This window comes from Podarcis vaucheri (assembly GCF_965113315.1).
Source record: "Podarcis vaucheri genome assembly, chromosome: 2".
In the NCBI taxonomy this organism is placed as follows: domain Eukaryota; kingdom Metazoa; phylum Chordata; class Lepidosauria; order Squamata; family Lacertidae; genus Podarcis; species Podarcis vaucheri.
Window position 1 is genome coordinate 20926171 of NC_138760.1, and position 23261 is coordinate 20949431.

Sequence of the window (23261 nt, forward strand, 5' to 3'; positions counted from 1 at the left end):
GGCAGCATTAAGATAAATTCAACAGGGTAAATAAGCTTTGATGGATGCAATAATGGACTACTGAATGGTATAGTTTTTGTAAAATATGCAGGGATTTATGATATGTAAGGTGAAGCATGGAAAGAGAAGACTGGAAATCTCTGATAGCTTAAGGATGTAAAAATTAGTACCGTATTTTTCGTCCCATAGGACGCTCCGCCCCATAGGACGCACCTAGTGTTTTTTTTTGGGGGGGAAATAAAGAAAAAATTTCCCCCCTTTATTTCCCCCCCAAAAGCAGGTCGGGGGACCCGAACCAGGTTGAGGAACAGCGGGATGGCGGTGCTGCGCCTCCCTGCTGTCCCCCGAGCTTGTGGGGCTGGCCCATGTCTGCCCAGCGTGAGGGGAGCTCTGCTTCAGGGCGCCTCGCCCGCCGGGCGGCAGGCTGCTATACGCAGCGTGGGGAGCCCTGCGGGGAACTCCTGCAGGGCTGCCCACGCTGCGGATATCTGTCCAGCGCTCAGGGCACTCTGCTTCAGGGCGGCCCGCCCGCCGGGCAGCAGGCTGCTATCCGCAGTGTGGGAAGCCCTGCGGGGGCCTCCCGCATGGCTCCCCATGCTGCGGATGTGTTCCCGAAGCGCCGGGCGCTCTGCTTTCAGGGCGCCCGGTGCTCCGGGAATCAGGCTGCTATCTGCAGCCTAGACATCCCTGTGGGAACTCCCGTAGGGCTGCCTAGGCTGCGGATGTCTTCCTGAAGCCTGGAGAAGAAGAGGGGTCGGTGCGCACCGACCCCTCTCGCTCTCCAAGCTTCAGCGAAAGCCTGCATTCGCCCCATAGGACGCACCCAGATTTCCCCTTCATTCTTGGAGGGGAAAAAGTGCGTCCTATAGGGCGAAAAATGCGGTATTTTAAATTGTAAAACAGAAAATTTTATAAAAATTATATGCGCAAGAAAAAAAGGAAGTTGTCCAAAATGGAATGCTGCCCCCAGGCTGAAGAGGGTCCCCCAGCCATGACATCCATACATGCTCCGAATAGTAAAGAACACTGTGTTCCTTAGACTGTTTGGACGCAGAGAAATGGTGGGAGGAACCATCTGGGGAACCCCTAAGGGAAGAAGGCTCAAAGCCAGGGGATTGGTGGTGGGATGGTGACGAGTGGTCATAGGGAGAAGACTGGGAGGAGGTGTCAGAAGCTGAAGAGGTAAGAGGGCTTAGTGAGCGGGGGAAGTCTATGACGGAGAGAAGGGCTGAATCAGAGGCAGAGGCAGAGGCAGGATAGGTGGGGTAGATATGGGCCACAGATTAGCCACCCCAGATTTAATCAGACATACACAATGATGCCTTGATGCATCAGCGACATTGCCTGACTCTCAAAAATGAGTCATAATACGACGACACCTCGGCCCTAAATATCTGCACCCACGTTTATTCTGAAATAACTTGCCCCCAAGAGTCATCCCTACCCTTTCTCTTTACCTGCTAGGTTTGAGTGTTCGAGGTGTTTTGTGTTGGTTTCTTAACACGAGGGGGCATTCTGATTCTTGATTTTCTACCTGCAATCTGAAGCATTAACAGTCGAGCAACAAATTCTTCTTTTCTTCTTCTCTGGCAATCACTCGTAGACGAGTAACATTGCCTTCCATGAACACGGTTTTAACAGCGAGTCCGTAAGTGACTGTGGAGGCCAATTCTGGATCCACATGTCCTTCCACAGTGGGGACATAGGTTTGTGTGCGGGAGTTGATCATGGTGAGGGTTTGCCAAGCATGCCTTCCTCTTAGCACGTTTCTCAGCAACAAATACAGCAGATGAGTTTGCTGTTCATGCAGTCTGCAACTCTCTGGGCTTCTGCCCTGTAGTATTTGTTTGTTACACTTGTATCCTTACTTTCTTCCAAGGCGCTGAAGGGAGCATATGTAGTTCTCTCTCCTCTTACCTAATGGTTTTATCTTCACAACAACCCTGTTCAGGCAAAGAGAGATGGTGGCTGAGTTTCATGCCTGAATCAGGAAACGAACCTGGATTCTCCTGGTCCTAGTCTGGGATTCTAACCATTCTACTACACTCCATCCCAGGAGTGCAGAGCCCTTTCTGGCCTGAGGGCCACATTTCTTTCTGGGGGCCACATGCCAATGGAAGGCAGAGCTAGAGGCAAAAGTGGGCGGAGCAACACATGCAAATTTCGGCTTTGTATAGCAGGCTGGTTTCTGCACATATTCTCACACCATTTTCTATCCAGGCAAGCAAGGGACATTATCAGAGTTCAATGACATATTTCAGCCAGGTGGTGCAAAGCTGAGGCAGGTTAAGGGTTTGGCTTGGGAGTGGGTGCGGCCTGAGGAGAGTTCAAAGGTCAAATGGAAAGGGTTGGAGGCCCACATTTGGCCCCTGCACTAACTTCTCCAGCTTACCTGGTATCTTGGGATCCTATCTTTTTGACTTCCTAGTCCTCAAAAGCGATGACAAACCTAGACAGCATCTTAAAAAGCAGAGACATCACCTTGCCAACAAAGGTCCGTATAGTTAAAGCTATGGTTTTCCCAGTAGTGATGTATGCAAGTGAGAGCTGGACCATAAAGAAGGCCGATCGCCGAAGAATTGATGCTTTTGAATTATGGTGCTGGAGGAGACTCTTGAGAGTCCCATGGACTGCAAGAAGATCCAACCTCTCCATTCTGAAGGAAATCAGCCCTGAGTGCTCACTGGAAGGACAGATCCTGAAGCTGAAGCTCCAATACTTTGGCTACCTCATGAGAAGAGAGGACTCCCTGGAAAAGACCCTGATGTTGGGAAAGATGGAGGGCACAAGGAGACGGGGACAACAGAGGATGAGATGGTTGGACAGTGTTCTCGAAGCTACCAACATGAGTTTGATCAAACTGCGGGAGGCAGTGGAAGACAGAAGTGCCTGGCGTGCTCTGGTCCATGGGGTCACAAAGAGTCAGACACAACCAAACGACTAAAGAACAACAAAGTCCTCATACGGATTCCCTAGTTATGGCACCGAATTTGGATCTGATCGGCACATATTTTGGACACAGACAGTCTGATAGTGAGGCCAATCAGATTCAATCAAAGTTCACCATCTTGTCCCTGATCCTGCAACCGTTTCTTGTTATCAAAGCCTGGCTCAATCACCCTGTGGTACGTTGCCGGCACAGCAAATATTAGAACAGGCCTTGGAGGACCAATGTTAAAATAAAAATTGAAAAGTTGTAATGGTGAATTCATTAAGTTACCCCTGAATTATTGTAAAACTGAAAGCTTCTGCCTCTGGGAGTAACATCCTCTTTAATTAAAGACACGTCATCCCTTAAGCAAGTAATAGCAATCCTTTAGCAACTGAAAACAATTCAGGGAAAATGCATATTTTATAAGCGACACTGGAAGTTTAGAGTTTTCAGTATCTTAATGGCCCAAAGGGAGAAAATCGGTGAACTTCTTTCTGAACGGGTGTGTGTGTGTGGGAAGAAGAGGAGAGAAATATCCCTTTCTGTTTTGTGCTGGCAAAGTTTAAAATTCTGATCCCTAAAGGGAACTAGAATCTGTTATGTGACAGACTGTTCTTGCATCCCTCGAATAAACAGAACAGTTGGTAGCTGAACAAATAAATAAGGGGAACAAAACAGGAAATTACCCAATTGGACTAATTTAATCAACACTTAAAGCAACAATACATTGAGTAGTTATAGTTCTTTTCTTAGGGGCAAACTCTGGATGATACACGCAAATGCATGCAAGAAAACTGAGTGTCACTTTTGTTTTTTAAGTCAACCCTTAACCCTTTCCACACCAGTTGCATTTCTGCTCTAAATCTCTTTGCTCGTTCAGCTATCCATCCCCCTGCCACCTCTTGGGGGTTTCACTTGGTGAGGAAATCATTAAGGACCCCATCCCTTCCCTTTTCTCTGTTCAAAAAGAGGCAATTCATTAAAACAAAACAAAAATGCATATTGCATGTAACCTGCATTTGGCGCTTTTAAATGCCATTCTAATAGCAACTTATAAAATGTTACTGGGCAGAGGTGTAGTTATTTGGTGAAATGCTGGATATCTGACTACTGCCTCTCACTTTATTTTCTTAATCGTAATAGCCCCCCCCCCCGATTTGTCATTTATTTTTCTACTGGAGATGCTGCCGAAGTCTAGGCTTGGAATAGGAACTCCCAACAGATCATAGTGCTGGCAAGGGTGAGCCTAATGCCCTTGAGTTCTTTTGTGGTTCAGAGTTTAATCTGAGCTGGAGAAGAACTCCTCCCTTCCAAACCTGCCCTCACTTACCTCACTGTGGTGATGGCTCCAGCAGCTGAGGTGAAGTGGGAGGGCTCAGTCCAGGGGTCAGCAAACTTTTTCAGGAGGGGGCTGGTCCACTTCCCCTCAGACCTTGTGGGGGGCCGGACCCACCCTCTCCCAAAAGCACCCCTGTCCTGAAAGGACCCCCCCTCTCCTGAAAGGACCCCCCGCTGCCGCCACTCATGCTGCCGCTGCCTTGTCTTCAGCAAACGTTGGTGTCGTCCTCTGGCCTGGGCGACAGAGGCAGCCTCCACGTTGACACCGCTTCCTCCTGCTCAGTTCTTTCCGCTCGGCCGCTTCCTCTGGCTCCTCCACCTCTGGGTGCCACCCCTTCCTTCCAACTGAGGCGGCCGAGCAGGATGAAGCGGCTGAGCAGGAAGAGCTCAGCAGAAGGAAGCGGTGGTGGTGGTGTGGAGGCCGCACCAGCGTCACCGTCCGCCCAGAGGCGTCCACGGCTTCTGATTGGCTGCAGGAGCTTCCTGCAGCCAATTAGAAGCCGTGTTGTGTTGCGGAAGTCAGTCCCTGCATGGTGAGGTCTCCACACTGCGCTGGTTTAGCGCGGGGACTGACTGAACGTGCAGCAGGGTCCGCAAGGTTCACGGGCCGGATTGGCGAGCTCGGCGGGCCACATCTGGCCCTCGGGCCTTAGTTTGCCGACCCCTGTCTTAGTCCCTTCCTCCCAACCTTCCTGGCATATGAAGCATTGCTAGAATGCCTGCATGAAACCCTGAGAAATGTGGTTTTCCTAAGGCTTTCTGCACATGCTGCTCCACACACTAGGGAAAAGGGGACAAGCAGTGACAGCAAGCGCAAGAGATCAAGGTCTCCTTCACCACTGGAATACCCACAAGCGAGGCATTAGGAGGAAGGAGTGAGAAGACAATATGAAGCTGCAGCCACCAGGAAATTGCTCCCATGGGGGCTCATTTAAAGTGAATTTGTAACACTCTGAGGAAAGGGGTCCCTCTATCCACTTTTAAAACTAACTGCTGGCCCCAGTCCTAATTGGGCCTGATGGAGTTTACTAATCTCTTATTTACCGTGTGTATTCTACAACCAGGAGATAAAGAAGCATGGTAATAGCAAATGCTTTGGTGGAAGCCCTCAGTGCTTCGTAGAATTCTTTCACACAGAAGCCTCATCCAAGTGACATGACTCCCACTTGGAATCCTGGCCCACATAAGGCAAACTAATCTCACGGCAGGTATCCGTTACTGTAAATTTGCATAAGGGACATGAATTGCCCCTTGTTCCCTTCATTGCAACTTAAACCAGGAAAGGATTACTAAGATAATGTGTCTGAAACTTTTGGCTAACTTAGGGACATTCCCTAATGTATCTACATTAGTGATGTATGGAAGTGAAAGCTGTACCATAAAGAAGGCTGATCTCCAAAGAATTGATGCTTTTGAATTATGGTGCTGGAGGAGACTCTTGAGAGTCCCATGGACTGCAAGAAGATCAAACTTATCCATTCTGAAGGAAATCAGCCCTGAGTGCTCACTGGAAGGACAGATCGTGAAGCTGAGGCTCCAATACTTTGGCCACCTCATGTGAAGAGAAAACTCCCTGGAAAAGACCCTGATGTTGGGAAAGATGGAGGGCAGAAGGAGAAGGGGATGACAGAGGACGAGATGGTTGGACAGTGTTCTCGAAGCTACCAACATGAGTTTGACCAAACTGCGGGAGGCAGTGGAAGACAGGAGTGCCTGCCGTGCTCTGGTCCATGGGGTCACGAAGAGTTGGACACAACTAAACAACTAAACAACAACAGGGACATTCCATCTAAATGCTAAGTATTATTTTCTGCCTTTTTGTAATCTAAATTTCATGGTGTCATGTGGCACTTACTGGCCTCCTCATGATCCTTGCACTGTCAAGACAGGGGCTCAGAGGAGTTTACTGCTAGTACATCACAGTGAGAAATGACAGATAAATGTGCTGAGAATGAAAGGCAACTGACCCCACAGGTCACCTATATACAATTCTAGATCTTCTCCAGTCTGAACCACTCTGCTGAACTATACAATGCAATGCCGCACACTCCCTGATCTGGCTTTCCAACACTGTGTCACTGCCTGTTACTGAATGACAGAGGGGAAAGACAGTGGAGAGTTTGGCGTGGTGCAGGTGCAATGGCGGAACCAATCTGAAACACCTCAAACTGACCTGTACCCTGCCAATTACAGTGGTACCTCGGGTTACAAACACTTCGGGTTACAGACTCCACTAACCTGGAAGTAGTACCTCGGGTTAAGAACTTTGCCCCAGGATGAGAACAGAAATCGTCTGGTGGTGGTGTGGTGGCAACAGCGGGAGGCCCCATTAGCTAAAGTGGTACCTCAGGTTAAGAATGGTTTCAGGTTAAGAATGGACCTCCAGAACGAATTAAGTTGGTAACCAGAGGTACCACTGTATTATTATTATTATTATTATTATTATTATTATTATTATTATTTTGCCCAATATACATTCTCTTCACAAAACAATTTCCCCTAGTATAATACATTTTTGTATATTATTTCTTAATATATGCACACTTTAACCCAGCACATGTATTTGTGTACACATCACTTGGCTGGAGAACTGCATAAAAAAATTAGAGGAAAGTGTGAATTCTGAAGAAGGGCCACGTTTCGGTTTACTTATTGTTTCAGAACGTGTTTAAATGATGCATGTTTAAACATCTTCCTTCATCCCTAGCAGGCTTCAGGATAAATATCTGGCAGGCTAGTGCTCTACTAGATGTTAACAACAGGATGCTCATGCTTGGGAATATTTCCTGAAGCTTGGAAAACCTAATCACGGAAGACATTTGTAGGAAGAATCAAGTGAAACTTGCCTTTTCATTTTACTACAACTGAAAGTCTGAGCCTTTCCCAGTTTCATCCGCTTTCCCATAAAATGCATGCTTAGCCCCGCAATACGAAACATAAATCTTTCCCCGAAAGGCACTCGCTTCAAATGTTTTACTTGCTATTTCAAGTGAGTAGAAATAAGGATGTCTGTGTCATGAATCCTGAATGTACGTGGCACAGAACTGATTCGTGTCCACAGGAGCTCGGATACCCTATAACTCTATTTGCATAATGAAATCTACGTAGGGAATCCAATGTTTTTTCTTCTCAACCAGCACTGTGACAAGAGCAATATTACAGGGAAGACCCTGGGCTCTACGATGACACTCATCACATAACTGTAAAACCAGTGCTAATAAAGAAGATGTACAACTGCAGTCTAAAGGAAAAGGGGAAGGCAGCCAAGAACTCAGTCAGTGAGGTGGAGGAGAACTACTTTTGTGCCTGAAGGGGTTCAGGAAATCCTCGATGCCACATGATGGACCCAATGACTTGAATGGGGCCAATTTCTGAAAAGGTAACAGTAAAGGGACCCCTGACCATTAGGTCCAGTCGTGACTGACTCTGGGTTTGCGGTGCTCATCTCGCTTTATTGGCCAAGGGAGCCGGCGTACAGCTTCCGGGTCATGTGGCCAGCATGATTAAGCCGCTTCTGGCGAACCAGAGCAATGCACGGAAACGCCATTTACCTTCCTGCCAGAGCGGTACCTATTTATCCACTTGCACTTTGACGTGCTTTCAAACTGCTAGGTTGGCAGGAGCAGGGACTAAGCAATGGGACCTCACCCCGTTGCGGGGATTCGAACTGCCGACCTTCTGATTGGCAAGTCATAGGCTCTGTGGTTTAACCCACAGCGCCACCCACGTCCCTTTTAATTTCTGAAAAGGGCACGCCAAAATGTGAGCCCTGCTGCCTCAAATGATCAAAACCTATGTGAGGACCAATCCTCAAAATACCTTGCAAATGCAAGCATACCTCTCTCCATGGGATGCGTGTGGCACTGTGGTCTAAACCACTGAGCCTCTTGGGCTTGCTGATCAGAAGGTCGGAGGTTCGAATCCCCATGACAGAGTGAGCTCCCATTGCTCTGTCCCAGCTCCTGCCAACCTAGCAGTTCGCAAGCATGCCAGCAGAAGTAAATAAATAGGTACCACTGCGGCAGGAAGGTAAATGCTCTGTCCAGGGGTACTTTACCTTTTTTTAAAAAAACTTTTTCTTCTCTCCACTGTTGGTTATCCTGCCCCCAACACCCAACTTTAAAGGGCGAGGGGGAAAAAAAGAAAAAGCTTACTACAGTGGTACCTCAGGTTAAGAACTTAATTCATTCTGGAGGTCTGTTCTTAACCTGAAACTGGTCTTAACCTGAAGCACCACTTTGGCTAATGGGGCCTCCTGCTGCCGCCGCACCGCTGGAGCACGATTTCTGTTCTCACCCTGAAGCAAAGTTCTTAACCCGAGGTAATATTTCTGGGTCAGCGGAGTCTGTAACCTGAAGCATCTGTAACCTGAAGCGTATGTAACCCGAGGTACCACTGTATTGTGAAAGAAGGGAAAGCAGTGGGAAGGAGTCCAGTGGGCAAATGGGGTGATGACAAGGAACCCTAACCACACTGCGGATTACACAATTCGAAATGAGAGTTCTGAGCGTCCTTCAGAGCAAAACAGCCCCCCCCCCATTTGCCAATCCCTTTGCTGGTGGTAAATTGGGAGGCAGTTGTTTCAGGGGCTCTGATTCAATACCCTCCCCCATGTTGCAGGGGAGGGGCTTGGGTGCAAGTGTTTAAACAAGGATTATATCAGTAGGTCACGGAGATTTGTAAATAGAGGTGCATTTGTCTTTTAAGCTGATATTACGAAACTCAGTCCTACAGCGCGGTCAAGGAAGTACGAAGAGCAACAGTTACAGTGTCCAACAGTCTGCTCCAACCAGTGATATTTTGGTTGGCATTTTGAAACTGCTATCACTTTCCATTCTCCTAGACTTTGGGCTGGTTCATTAACTGCGGTTTGTTCCACCCATTTTTAACCTTCTAAAACTGACGGGTCGTTGTTCTGTCCCTGCACACTTTACATATATATTCGCACTTGCCATAACTGACAATAACTCTTAATGGAAGATAAAAATCAAGTAAATTGAGTTCAACACAGTAATTAGTTCATATTTGCATCTGCAGCCTTTTTTTAATTACCTGTCAACAGATTAACAATTAAAGTTGTATAATATGGAGATTGGCTTTGTTTTAGACAAAGGAGTTTATAGAGATGTCAAGGCAAAGATTCTGCAGAAACTAGTCTGCTGTTGCTTGCACACGTCTTCTTCTTCTTCTTCTTCTTCTTCTTCTTCTTCTTCTTCTTCTTCTTCTTCTTCTTCACCTATGTTGCTCCCTACACTGGAAACAGCTGCCCCATCCCATTTCCCCCCCTCCTCTCTTTCAAATCCTACCTCTGAACCCATGAGTGGAGTATTTGCAGGAACAAGCTTCCATTCTTTACCTATTCCCACAGGCACCCAGCTTTTCCTAAGCTTATACACATTCTGCATTTGTCCATTGCTGACTCCAGCTTGTTAATTTGGGCAGATTCAGAGCTGAATGTTCTCTAAAGTCAAGTCCTTCTAAGATGAATGTATACAAAATGGATTCGGGTTTTTCATTTATATAAAAGATTCCCGTAATTGAGGACTGCTTTATGAACTGAGATATCCTCTACACAAGTAATTTTCTCAAGCAATCAAATACTTCAGATATCTTTTCCCAAGATCATATTCATTCACCTTTTCTCTCTTTGAATTTTTTCATCTTGTAGATTCAAAAGATGGGTGCACAGGAAGCAGTTTGTTAGCGCTGCAACAGAGATGAATGCTATTATCGCACAGATACATATTCCATTTGGTCACCCAACTACTCTGCTTAAGCAAGGATACTTTTAGGGGCAAAAGAAGAGGCTGATCAACAGGTAAACTAGCATGATTTCAAATGTTCAATTAAGGTTAACTCAGTTCACTGTGCTTATTAATTAATTCACTTGCTAATTTATATAAATGTCTTCAAATGTAGCTATCTACTACATTTATTGTGCAACCCCACGAGTGTCCATTTAGAAGTAAGTCCGACAGAGCACCATGGGGCTTATTCCATGTGAGTGTGTACAGCATTGCAGTCTTAAATGCATTGTACATGAACAGATGTATGTTGTTGTTGTTTGTTGTTGTTTAGTCGTGTCCGACACTTCGTAACCCCATGGACCAGAGCACGCCAGGCACTTCTGTCTTCCACAGCCTCCCACAGTTTGGTTAAACTCATGCTGGTAGCTTCGAGAACACTGTCCAACCATCTCGTCCTCTGTCGTCCCCTTCTCCTTCTGCCCTCCATCTTTCGCAACATCAGGGTCTCTTCTCATGAGGTGGAAAAAGTATTGGAGCCTCAGCTTCAGGATCTGTCCTTCCAGTGAGCACTCAGGGCTGATTTCCTTAAGAATGGATAGGTTTGATCTTCTTGCAGTCCGTGGGACTCTCAAGAGTCTCCTCCAGCACCATAAATCAAAAGCATCCATTCTTCGGCGATCAGCCTTCTTTATGGTCCAGCTCTCACTTCCATGCATCACTGCTGGGAAAACCATAGCTTTAACTATATGGACCTTTGTTGGCAAGGTGATGTCTCTGCTTTTTAAGATGCTGTCTAGGTTTGTCATCGCTTTTCTCCCAAGAAACAGGCGTCTTTTAATTTCATGGCTGCTGTCACCATCTGCAGTGATCATGGAGCCCAAGAAAGTAAAATCTCTCACTGCCTCCATTTTCCCCCCTTCTATTTGCCAGGAGATGATGGGCCCAGTGGCCATGATCACAGATGTATGTAAATGGATGCTAATTTAAGCTCGCCTATTGCCTGATGCTGAAGTTACAGTCAACATGAAAGTCATGGATGGGAATCAGCTAGCCAAGAAATGGATTTCCTGCACTTCACAATCAATCTACGCTGATGGAGCACAAGAACTTCATTTGATGGTCCACCTTGGTTAGCATGTTGACTAGGACTCTTAGACTTTGGGTCAGTCCTGATCCTGTGTCATGGAGCTGTCAAGGAGCCAGGTCATCCACAGGCACACACACAGAAGGCATGGAATACAATTAGTTTTGTTTTGTTTTTTAGCAGAAATAAAAAACACAGCAATGTCCCCTGGTTAGTCTTAACTCAATGGAGGCATTGCTGAAACTAAGCTCTAGGCATGCCCTCTGGACCTGTCTGGTGCACTGCTCAGCAACGTGCAGGGCCCTTCTGGAGCAAGGGGTAAGAGGGGAAGGAGAGTCAGCAGGACTGAGACTGTCTGCATGCATGCTGTGACTTACAGCTTCTAATCCTGTCCTGGATGACCCTCCTTCTCCTGACCCCCCCTTGATAATTCAAGTCTTCTGCTTCTATTGGCTCCCAGCTCTTCCCTTCTGCTGATTGCTCCTCAGTGTCCCATCACCAGGCTCTGGGCCCTAAGACGTCATCTTCAGAGCTCTCCCTGGGGGACTCTTGGGCTGGTGGCTCCCAGTTCTCCTCCTTATCCAACCAGGCCCTGATATCCTCTCCAACGGTTGTGTGTGCATCTTAAACACATGGTGAACATCATGCCCTGCTACTGCAGAGTTTGAAGACCAGATGCCAGGATGAATGAGAAGGTAGGATAGGGATGCCGGCAAAATGGTTTGGTTGGCCATTGCTTGTATCTGTTATTTGATGCATTTGAGCCATACATTTAATACATACAGCACCAACTTGGAAGCACCACTGCAACCACCAAAGCAGTAGATATAAGAGACAGATTTAAAGGTTAACACATTTTGGACAGCTTTACTGTCCCATAAAGTCATCTAATTTTTTATTTTTTTTTGCCATCCTTCATTTGCTTCCTAAAATATCACAGCTACCTCTTGATTTGCATTTTATCTCTCTAGCTATTTAATACATTGCCATGTTGACTTACATTGCTGAATTTGAACATTCATTTGTAGTCCACAGAGGTTTTGCTATACTGCCCTTACATTAGGCATATGTTCCCTCTTCTGGTTCTTTCCTCCAAGGCTCAATTTTCTATGTTAATAAGCTTATCTTTGAGCTCAAATACTTAAGACTGACCTGTGTCATTTCCCATTGAAAAGCTCCAGAATGTAATGCAGATAGCTTGTGGCAAATTGCAGTTCTGAAATTCAGCAGGAAGAATGCTGAAATCCATTCAACGCCCCCCTTCCAAATGCAAGGAATCAATTGTAGGATTGGGAAAAACAAACTCCAAGAGTTTATGATATAGTTTCCCACTTGGTTACGGTACTTAGTGTTAACTACAGTGTTGAATTCTGGGTAGCTAGAAGCCTATCTATTAAGCATTTAAAATCAAGCAGGAATTTACCCACAATTAAGAGGGCATTAATAAGGATTTTTTCCCCCAGACCAATGTTGTGGTTGAATTAATTGTGACCCCCCCCCACCTCCCTGAGAGGATGACTTCTTTTATTCATACTCAGCAATATATTCCTGGCAAAGTACACCAGGCTTTTAACCCAGGAACAGGTGGTATTTGAATATGCAACACAGACTTAAAGCACATGAGTCCCCATCTCTCCTTTAAAAAGATGAATGCTAAATTCAGCAAATATGTTCACTGAGTTGTATCCATCAAACACATCCTGTCAAACACATCCTCCCTCTCCCCCTCCATTTGTTCTAGCCCTCCCTCCACTGAGCAGATCAGGGCATGGGTGTGTGTGTGTTGGGTGCATGGGGAGAGCAACCCCGTTGTGCAACCACAAGTCCTTGCACTAATGGTAGGGCTTTGGGGGGGGGGTTCAACCATAGTGTGTGAAATCAGCACACGGGTGTCAGAAGTTCGAGTTGTACGTAATTTCATGAAAATACTGTTTCTTGACTTTGTCAGGCAGTCGCCTACTTTTGGAAAACAAAGACAATGATTGCCATCCATTTTAATAACACAATTTGACAAGGCTGCAATTAATCTACTGCTCTTTACATATCTGTTGTTCTGCGATGCCAATGAAAACGGCAGGCGTTAATTGACTTATCACTACTTGGTGATAGATGGCATAGGCTGCAGAGCGGCTATTCATCTTCAGCAGAATAAACTCCTGCATCGCTAGGAACCTTTTGGTGCGTCAGAAAGAATAACAACAGGATATTGAAAGAGCCTTTTGTACATATTTGTAAGAGGATGTACGTCTCTTATTACCATATTTGTTTGTGCTCTCAGGCACATCCTATTGGGAACAGCTCATGATCATATACTGGGGTCCAGCAGACCTTAAACCAGGAGCCGACCGCTTTATATTTTTTTGCTGAGGAACATCCTGCTCAACAAAGCATTCCCTGACCACTGATATCGGCTGAGGTATTTTGCTGGTCACTGTGGGGATTCAGGAAACTGGAATACTGCATTTTTAAATATTGTTTTATGATGTTTATGATCCATTGCATTACCCTGAACCCTTCTTTGAAATTCTTCTAGATCATGGTATATGAATGAATGAGTGAATGAACAACTACATTCCCGGTTTCTCCTGATGCATGAAACCAACATCCTAAAAGCATTAGAAACAGGCTGGGGCCTCTCATCTGAACAATACATTTGACCTCACCCACTGATTTCTCCTAGCCCCTGATGACCCATGGCTGGCTGTAAAATCTCATAAAGATCTCCACCTTCCTGCTTATTGGAACCATCTTGATTGTCTCAGCAGACTTCCCCCTCCAAGGTCATCTGACTCACTGCTTCTTCTCTGGACTCAATCCACTGGAGTCCATATTGAGTCTGGAACTTGACCACTGCCCTGAACTGCCCCATGTGGTGATCACACAGAGTCCCTGGACGTTTCACAGTCTATTGATCCCTGTGCCACCACTTTATTTCTCGCTGCCACCACTCAGGCCCTACCTGGTACAATACTGAGTCCAGTCAGGGTTAAATGGGAACATAAACTTCTGTTTATTTATTGCAGATTAACAAGCATGTCGTTTCATAAATGGCATCGGTCAGTTACAATAATGGGGTGCCTATCCAGACCTATAACTTCCGCTACCTGCTCTCACTCACTAAACCACCTCTCAGATAGTTACTTGTCTTCCTAGCCCCTAACTGTTCCTGACGCAGCTTATTTCGCTACACTAACTCAACCTCCCCACAGACTCTACCCCAATTCACTCCCACTCCAACCAACCACCCAACGAACTCCTCCCTTTGCCCCTCCCAGAGCTGGTTTTATAGTCCCTCTGACTCCACCCCTGGGTAACCTCCAGCACTCTCATATGTTAACGTCACACCCCACTAAGCAGCAATGCTGCTGTTGTTGGGAGCGCACCACCACAACACCACATCCCTCTGTTGACTATGCCTGATACGCCCTCCTCCAATCCCTCTGAGTACAAATCTTCCAGCATTATGATAGGCCTGTTTGACTTAATGGCTGGCTGGACTTCTGTTCTAGCATGACCTTCCATCTGATGGTTTGCTGGGTCCCATACTAAATATGGGCAGATGCCAGCCTCCTCTCCTGTTGCTCTTTGGGTTGGACCGGATTCCTGACAAGACTGCCCAGAGCTCTGATGCAGACTGAAAGCTTCACTGAAACAAGTAAGATAAGCATACAAATCCCGTTCATTTCTCTGAGGCAAGAGATTATCTTGATTGATTTCATTACGGGTCCTTCTTTGCTTGTGAAGAACAAACAAACAAAAACCACCCTGAGAGCCTATAGATAGACCTATTAAAATGCCTAGAAACTATTGTGTTTCCCGCTGTAAGACCTCTGAAATTAGAAAGGCATTTGACTCTACAGCAATGACTCTTTGCCTTCCACCCCAGTGTCCTGTCTTTAGGTAAGTCTTCCACATCAACATGTCTGCTCAGGAATGCTCTGCTGTGTCCTGCAGAGGAATCTGGGGTATATTCAAGGGCACAGCTGAAGCCTATTGGGTGCATTCTCAACTAACACTGGGTGATGGCGAGAACCAGTAGCTGTGGATTGGAGAGAGACAGGGGCGGAGGAAGGGGATTTGGTGGGGGCGGTCCACGCTGGGTGACATCACTGAGGGGGGTGACATTCAACTCACTGACTACCCTGAGCCATCGGGGGAAGGGGCGGAGCTGCACTGCTTTGCTGGGGGGCCTTGCCCCTTTGTTTTGACAGCTCAGGGGAGGCTTGGGAGTCATGGGCAGGTGGCGTGCCATTGTCCCCCGTTCCCAGGCTGCTTCCTGGGGAGGGGGGAAGAAGAAGAAGAAGAAGAAGAAGAAGAAGAAGAAGAAGAATAGTAGTAGTAGTAGTAGTAGTAGTTTGGATTTGATATCCCGCTTTATCACTACCCGAAGGAGTCTCCAAGCGGCTAACATTCTCCTTTCCCTTCCTCCCCCACAACAAACACTCTGCGATGTGAGTGAGGCTGAGAGACTTCAGAGAAGTGTGACTAGCCCAAAGTCACCCAGCAGCTGCATGTGGAAGAGCGGGGAAGCGAACCTGGTTCACCAGATTACGAGTCCACCACTCTTAACCCCTACACCACACTGGAAGCCTCCCTCGAGCTGTCAAAAGGAAGAGGGAAGGGAGGAAGGCTGCTGGCAAAGCAGCATGGCTCCTTTCTTCCCGCCCAGGTAGCAGCCCGCCATGGGTGGCTCGCTCCACCCCCAATGGGTGGCTTGCTCTGCTCCCATGGGCAGCTTGCCCCTGAGACGCTCGCTCTGCCCCATGGCCCCTGCCCCCGGGTGCACAGCATATGTGCCTCTCCGGGTGTCGGAGCAGGTAACTCTGCCTCTGCTGAGAGATATTGGTTGTGGTTGGCAAGCTGTCTTGCTGGGGAGTTGGCTCACCACACCCCCATTGCTGATCTTCTCTTTGAGTAACCCCTGATAAGCTTCCAGGGAACACAGTTTGAAAGCAACAGGCGCGCCTCTGTACACCCTTTAACTATTTCTTTCTGTGGTTTGGAGTTGCAACAAGCACATCCTTTTCACCAGGGGCAAGCGACTGATTCCAGAAAGAAAACCAAGCAAACTGCTTGAAAAATAGAACAATAAGCAAGTGTAGCTAAATGTGCATAGTGTATTCTAGCTGCAGAATTTCTATGTTCCCATTACATAACTGATGGTTTTTATATTTCGCAAAGTGCAGAAATCCTGTGCTGAGGATAGAAACATGAGCAAGTCAGCTCCCCAGGGATCTTAAAAAATAAATAAAATAAAATTCTCTGCAGAGCTTAAAGCATATTGACATACCTCTCCAGAGAAAGCTTGTCCATTCAGAAGGTGTTCTGATCCCTGACTGTCTTCGCTTCCAAAGTGTAACCGGATCTCTTCCAATCGGTGGCTGTATGTCATGGGTCCTCCAGAGATGTTGACCAAATGTTCTTTGTCCAGTCGTAGAGAAACATGCCTCCCTGTGTTATACATTGTCCCACTGACCTAAACAAAATGGAAGTGGGGAAGAAAAAGCATGAACTTTGCAAGTCTTGGCTTGCTTCAAGGTTGAAATTTATTTAGTTTTGGTTTCTGTTTGTTTTTACTTTTAACTGTCTCCTGTTGATCTAGATTTTTTTTTAAAAAAGGCTGTGAGGAAATTCACAAACCCATAAGGGCTTCATTTCCCTGCTTTGAGCATTACATTATATATTGAATTATTTTAATAAGTATACATATTTCATGCAAAATATGTAAGATATATACACACACTTTAGCTGGAAGTGTGTGAGGAACACAATAAATGCGATTAGTGTGCTTCTAAATAAGTAGGAGTTTGAAAGTATCCTTTATACGAGACTTGAATAATGACTTCATTACCGGATTTTGGGCCCGAGAAAGGGGAATATTTCATTGGAAGGATTAATTATTTACATTGCATTTAAACATATCAAAGATTCAACTCATTTATTCTCACTGAAAAAATTATAAAAAAACAATTGGCTAAAAGCAGAGTAGACTAGCTTTGCAAATATACAGATTTAAAAAACATGTAAGATAAGCATACAACCTTACATCCTCCTTGCCATCACTGAGGGCAACACTTCTGTCCCCAGAAGTCAGTTGCTAGTGGGCAGGCAAAGTCACTATGCTAACTTCCTGGAAGTACACTAGCTTTTCAGGAGTGGGAGGGAGATCACTATGGTGAAAATGCATTGTTCTGGCCAGTGCATTTTCTGCCTTGTCCCTCTTTACCCTCCCAGTAAGCAAGAGTGACCCATCTGACCGGAAGCTTGTGTAGTGGCTGGACTCCACCCAGCAAGCCACACCTATCTGCTCCACGACAGTTACTACAACATGGATGGTTCACATCTCTTCCTCCGACTCATCTAATTCAGAGAAAAATCACTACTAACTATTACAATCTCCATCTTGGTTGGATGTTCTGCATTTAAAGGAAATAGCCCGGTTCCTTTCTTCATGTTTCTGTTTGTGGTTGATAGCCACTGGGTTTCACTGTTAGATCACTGACATACCTGGGCATTTTGCACTACACGAAGCTCGGGTTGCGAATATGATCCATGCAGGATGCATGTTCGCAACCTGCAGCGTTCGCAACCTGCATCTGTGCATGCGCAGGTTACAATTCGGCGCTTCTGCGCATGCGGACCGCCGAAACCCAGAAGTAACCCGTTCTGTTACTTCCGGGTTTCGGCGGTCCATAACCTGAAAAAACGCAACCTGAAGCGTCTGCAACCCGAGGTATGACTGTATATTATTTCCATCCCTTCACTATTACATTTATATTGTGCCGTCCCTCCAAAGAACCCCAGGTTCTCTTCCACCTCCCAGTTCCATCTTCGCAACAACCACATGAGACAGGTGAGGCTGAGTGTATTGCTCAGTGAGCTACATAGCGGTGAGGGATTTGAACCCTAGTCTGCCAGGTCCCAATCTGACACTCCAACTGCTCCGACACACTGAGAATTATGTTCACACCCGGATGATAGTAGCAGAGCAGGGAAGAAACACAATTTCCTGCCTTTCACAAGCTTCAGTTCCAAAACACACTGGTAGCAGTGGGAGGCTAAAGTAACAAACAGTGTGGAGGGTCGTGATCGAGACCACCAGTGCATAAATAGATTTATTGTTCAACTATGAAGGAAATCAATGCATTTTAAAAAATAAAATAAAAAGATGCATGTTTTTACTGATGCCACTGTAAAGGCAAAGAAGGACAATCTGCCCTTCCCATCACCTTGCTCAATCTTCATTGGGATGAATGGGTCCTGCCCAAGAAGACAACAGTACTCCTAAAATTGAAATGACTGCTCCAGCAAGTCACCCTCCCTTGGGCCTCAAATCCAGCATATTGTGATTTCTTGCTGGCTACCTGAAAAAGCTGAGAGCAGGAAGAGCACAAAAACTAAAAACTCCCCAATCCACTCTACATCTACCTCATCTTTGGAAGAACTTGCTGTCATTAGTCCCTTTCTTTATGGAAAAATAAAATTTTGCAGAAGATCTTTTATGACCCACCCCATCCCTGCTGATTTCCCAGTCAATAAAACCAGGCTGTTGCCTGTATGTTTGTTTGCTGACAATCAGACCAAGGACTCTGAGAGTGAAAGGAAAAAATGAAATTGCATCTAAAGAGTATAATTAAAACAGTGCTCCAGTATAGCACCCATTCATGCCACTAAGACGCATGCTGGAGACTTTTTTTCCTAGTGGATTGTACAATTCCTTCTTGCTCGAGTTCAAGGTAATAATCATTTTTCTTCTCAGCAGTTGTTAGGAAAATAAAAATAATAAATCACCAGGCTGGATACAAACAGTACATTTAAATTATGCTAATTTGTATTAAATAGCGGGAACTATAGCATGCTTTATGGCATGCTTTGTTGAGCTTTAATTTGAAAGGAGTGTCTTGACAATTACATATGATACCCTATAGTTAGTACATCACGCACCATAATCATTAACCGTGCTGCTGTGTCATTTTACCCGTAATAGCAATTACTGTGCTCAAAGGTCTTGTTCTGTTGTTGCTCATTCCCTTGTAAGAAAAAAAAAAGGTTGCATTATAGAGATGCTGTGATAGAAATTAAGGTTGGCCATCCAGAGTTTTGCATCATCATATCAACACAGGTACTTTACACCCTGTTTCTAATTTCAAAGGAAGAGTGTAAAAAGTTTCTATTTGTCACATAAAGTCATTTATTAATGCCTGGAGAGGGGGGGGAACCCACAAGTCGAGGAGCTTTGTGCTTGCCCTCTAGTTTATTACCTTGATATTTGCATGTGTAGTAAACAAATATCAGATTTGCTTTAATATTTCAATGAGGGCTTGCTTCACTGAATCCGAGCTCTAAAACGCTGAGCAACCGAGCACCCCTCATTGGTTGAAAAGGCAGTTTGCTATTCTGAAACGGCACATTGCTAAATGTTTAATTCACTTCTGAATGCTCTTGAAATATATTCAAAAACCCATTACTTACTCAGCTGGGTGCAAAACTTAAATTAGGCTACCCTTGCATTCTTTTTAAAAAAATGGTTCAATCGGAGTACTAACACAAACCTAATATCTCTCTATGGATTATAAGGGAGAGCTAGCAAAATACACAAAAGAGTACTCTAAGTGTAGCTCTCTTGACCAGCTCTCTTGGGGCAATTTAGGAAGTATTCCTAAGACATCCAGGCAGCAATCTGCATCAGTACTCTTTTCCACTTGCCCCATGGAAACTTGCTTTTGCCTGATCAGTCTGCTTGGCTTGCTAGCCTGTCCTAGCTAAAGAGCTACAACTCTGTTCGACTGACTGCTGATCTCAGCTTGCTTCGCTAGAGTCCCTGGAACATCATACTGCAAGGACTGACAGGTGTGTTTCATAAGTTTCAGTTTACATGGGTTTTCTCTGGACTTTGTTCCTGGGACAAAGTTCTCAGCACCAGCTGTAGGTTCTGGAGGGCCCTTGAGCAAGATGACCTCAGTGGTTTCCACTCCCTGAACTGCCCTTCCTGATGCAGGAGGTATGGAAAGATAGACCTGGGTGTGTCATCCACATGCTGAAGACACCTCACCCCAAAACTCCTGATCACATCTCCCAGTGGCTTCATACAGATGTTAAGCAGCATTGGTGGGAGGCAGGACAGAATGGACTTGTGCAAAATGCAACAGGCTAATTCTCATGGTGCCAGGAAATAGCTGTCCCTATCTGCTATTATCTGAAAGTAGGAATGGAACCACCATGAAATTGGTGGTGCCACCCCACGTCTTGGAGTCAGCCCAAGAGACTACTGTGTCAATGGCATCAACAGCAACAGAAGTCAAAGAGAACGAGCAGAGTTGCCCTCCTGCTATCTCTTTAACAACAAATGTCATCAATCATGGCAACCAAGGCAGTTTTTGTACCATGAAGGCAGAGATCAGTCCAAAAGCTCAGTTTCCTCCAAGCATGTTTAAAAATGGACTGCAACTGCAAGGATAGAGAAGCGTTCTCCAACTTGTTGACCCCCCAGATGTTTTTGATTATAACTCCCATCAGCTTCAGCCAACATGGGCAATGGCCAGGGATGATGGAAACTTTAGTCCGACAACTTCTACCAAATTGGAAAAAGCTAGTGTACAAGCTTCCATTGTGGTCCAGCCTTGGCCAATTTGCTCCCCTTCTTTTGATTGCTAAGGCTGCTGCAACTAACTTACAGGCTTCAAACAGTACATATGCAGTTGAACTGGAGGGTGAGCCTGGTAACAGCCTCAAAATTATAAGTACCCATTGAGTAAGACGGAAAGTAAATATATAAATACCATTAACATAGCATTTTCATTGGCCATGGTAAGCCTTCATAAGGTTGACTTAGGCTGCAAAATATATTATGTAACACAATGAAGCAGACACCGATATTACATTGAGGTCTATTTTAGTGTAGGATGATTTCTGGCAAGGGTCTAGAGTAGCCTTTCCCAGCCTTGGATCCCCAGATGTTGTTGGACTACAACTCCCGTTGTCCCTGACCATTGGCCTAGCTGGCTAGGGATGATGGGAGTTGGAGTTCAGTAATATCTGGGACCATCACCTCCTGGCAAATAGAAGGGGAAGAAATGGAGGCAGTGAGAGATTTTACTTTCTTGGGCTCCATGATCACTGTAGATGGTGACAGCAGCCATGAAATTAAAAGACGCCTGCTTCTTGGGAGAAAAGCAATGACAAACCTAGACATCACCTTGCCGACACATTGATGCTTTTGAATTATGGTGCTGGAGGAGACTCTTGAGAGTCCCATGGACTGCAAGAAGATCAAACCTATCCATTCTTAAGGAAATCAGCCCTGAGTGCTCACTGGAAGGACAGATCCTGAAGCTGAGGCTACAATACTTTGGCCACCTCATGAGAAGAGAAGACTCCCTGGAAAAGACCCTGATGTTGGGAAAGATGGAGGGCACAAGGAGAAGGGGACAACAGAGAACGAGATGGTTGGATAGTGTTCTTGAAGCTACCAGCTTTAGTTTGACCAAACTGCGGGAGGCAGTGGAAGACAGAAGTGCCTGGCGTGCTCTGGTCCATGGGATCATGAAGAGTCGGACACAACTAAACAACAACAGCAACAATATCTGGGAACTCAAGGTTGCAAAAAGCTGGCCAGCAGTAAATCATGTGGGGTTTTAAATCATATAGGGAGTGTCCACAAGTAGAGAAGTTTGCTCTTATACTCATGGAGGACTGTAAAGACAGGAGAAGTGATGTGCTGGGCTTGGCCTACCAGTGTCACCCTGAAATGAACACCTGAATTCTAAATATTCTAAATATTCTAAATATTCTTAAAACATTGACTCCCAAGCTATATTTTTTAGGTCTTGAGCCTCCAATCACCAGCCATACATGGAAAGCCACCTGATACAACCGCCTGTTTGGATTCTTGTTGAGTTTTATTCAGCATTCCGTGTTGCTCAAATGCGTCTCTAACACAAATGTCAAGGTCTACCATTGCTGTGCATACAATAGAGTTCTTCATTCACAATAACATCCTTTGTCTACGGATAAAAATTGCGCAGGGAACAAACTAGGGTACAAAATAAATCTGCGTCCTTTAGAAGGCTAAGCTCTTTCTGCATTTCAAGACACAGAACATGGCTCTCAAGGCAGTGGCATGACAAAAGGGAACAAATACAGGACAAATGTAGGTTGTGCAATCTGCATGGCATGGATTGTGCTTTTGGCTCAGGATAAAAAGGTACTTGCTTTTTTGTGTGTGCCCAAATTGGTGCATTTCCAGTTTCAGCCAACCAGAGAGCACAGGGAGCTGCCAAATGGATGCACCCCAATTTTCATTATGCAGAACCTTTCTCTTCCCCTCCAATGTACACCTGTGTTCTTTCAGAAGATGACACACATACCATCATTGATGTACTGCCACTGTCTCTTATGCAATGGCTAATGCAGTTGGTTGAGTGACTGTTAAGATCATCCTGTGGCATGGGCATGTTGTGTAGCACTGACTAAAGTTGTGGCGTTTTCATCTGACTGGAGTAAAAAAGGTAAAGGATTCCTGGACGGTTAAGTCCAGTCAAAGGCCAAGGGAGACGGCCTTTGTCTGCAGACAGCTTTTTGGGTCATGTGATCAGCATGACTAAACTACTTCTGAGCAACGGGAAACTGTGACGGAAACCAGACCACACAGAAATGCTGTTTACCTTCTCAGCACAGTGGTACCTATTTATCTATTTGCATTGGTGTGCTTTCGAACGGCTAGGTTGGCAGGAGCTGGAACAGAGCAACAGGAGCTCACCCCATTGCGCGGATTCGAACTGCCAACCTTCTGATCAGCAAGCCCAGTAGGCTCAGTGGTTTAGACCACAGTGCCACCCATGCTCCATCTGGAGTAGTACGGTATCAGCAGAAGTATAGGTAATCCAGTACACTTATGCTGCTGCTGAGCCACACAATGCTCCTATTGTGACTCTCTTATGCTCTGTTTCTTATTAAAAGAAAAAAAAAGAGTGGCATGGCCAAATTGGAAAGGTGGAAAAACGCTCAACATCTGAAATCACTTGATGTGCAGAACTGTTTATTCAAGTTGGCATCTGTCGTGACCACGTAAGCAGTGCTGAGCTTGTTTTTATTGACATGGCACGAAGTAGCCAAGTTAATCATGACCCAAGCTATGAAATGTTGGATTTCAAATGTAAGT

The 23261-nt window shown here is 45.6% G+C and overlaps 1 protein-coding gene across 3 annotated transcripts in view; it reads right to left on the minus strand.

Annotated features, from left to right (window-relative positions):
- CA10 (carbonic anhydrase 10) overlaps positions 1–23261 on the minus strand; it is a 357102-nt gene that overhangs the window by 68744 nt on the left and 265097 nt on the right. For all 3 annotated transcript variants that reach the window (XM_082212776.1, XM_082212777.1, XM_082212778.1), the window contains exon 5: positions 16392–16577. In XM_082212776.1, coding sequence (XP_082068902.1) covers positions 16392–16577 — 186 coding nt within the window. The remainder of the gene's footprint in view (positions 1–16391; positions 16578–23261) is intronic.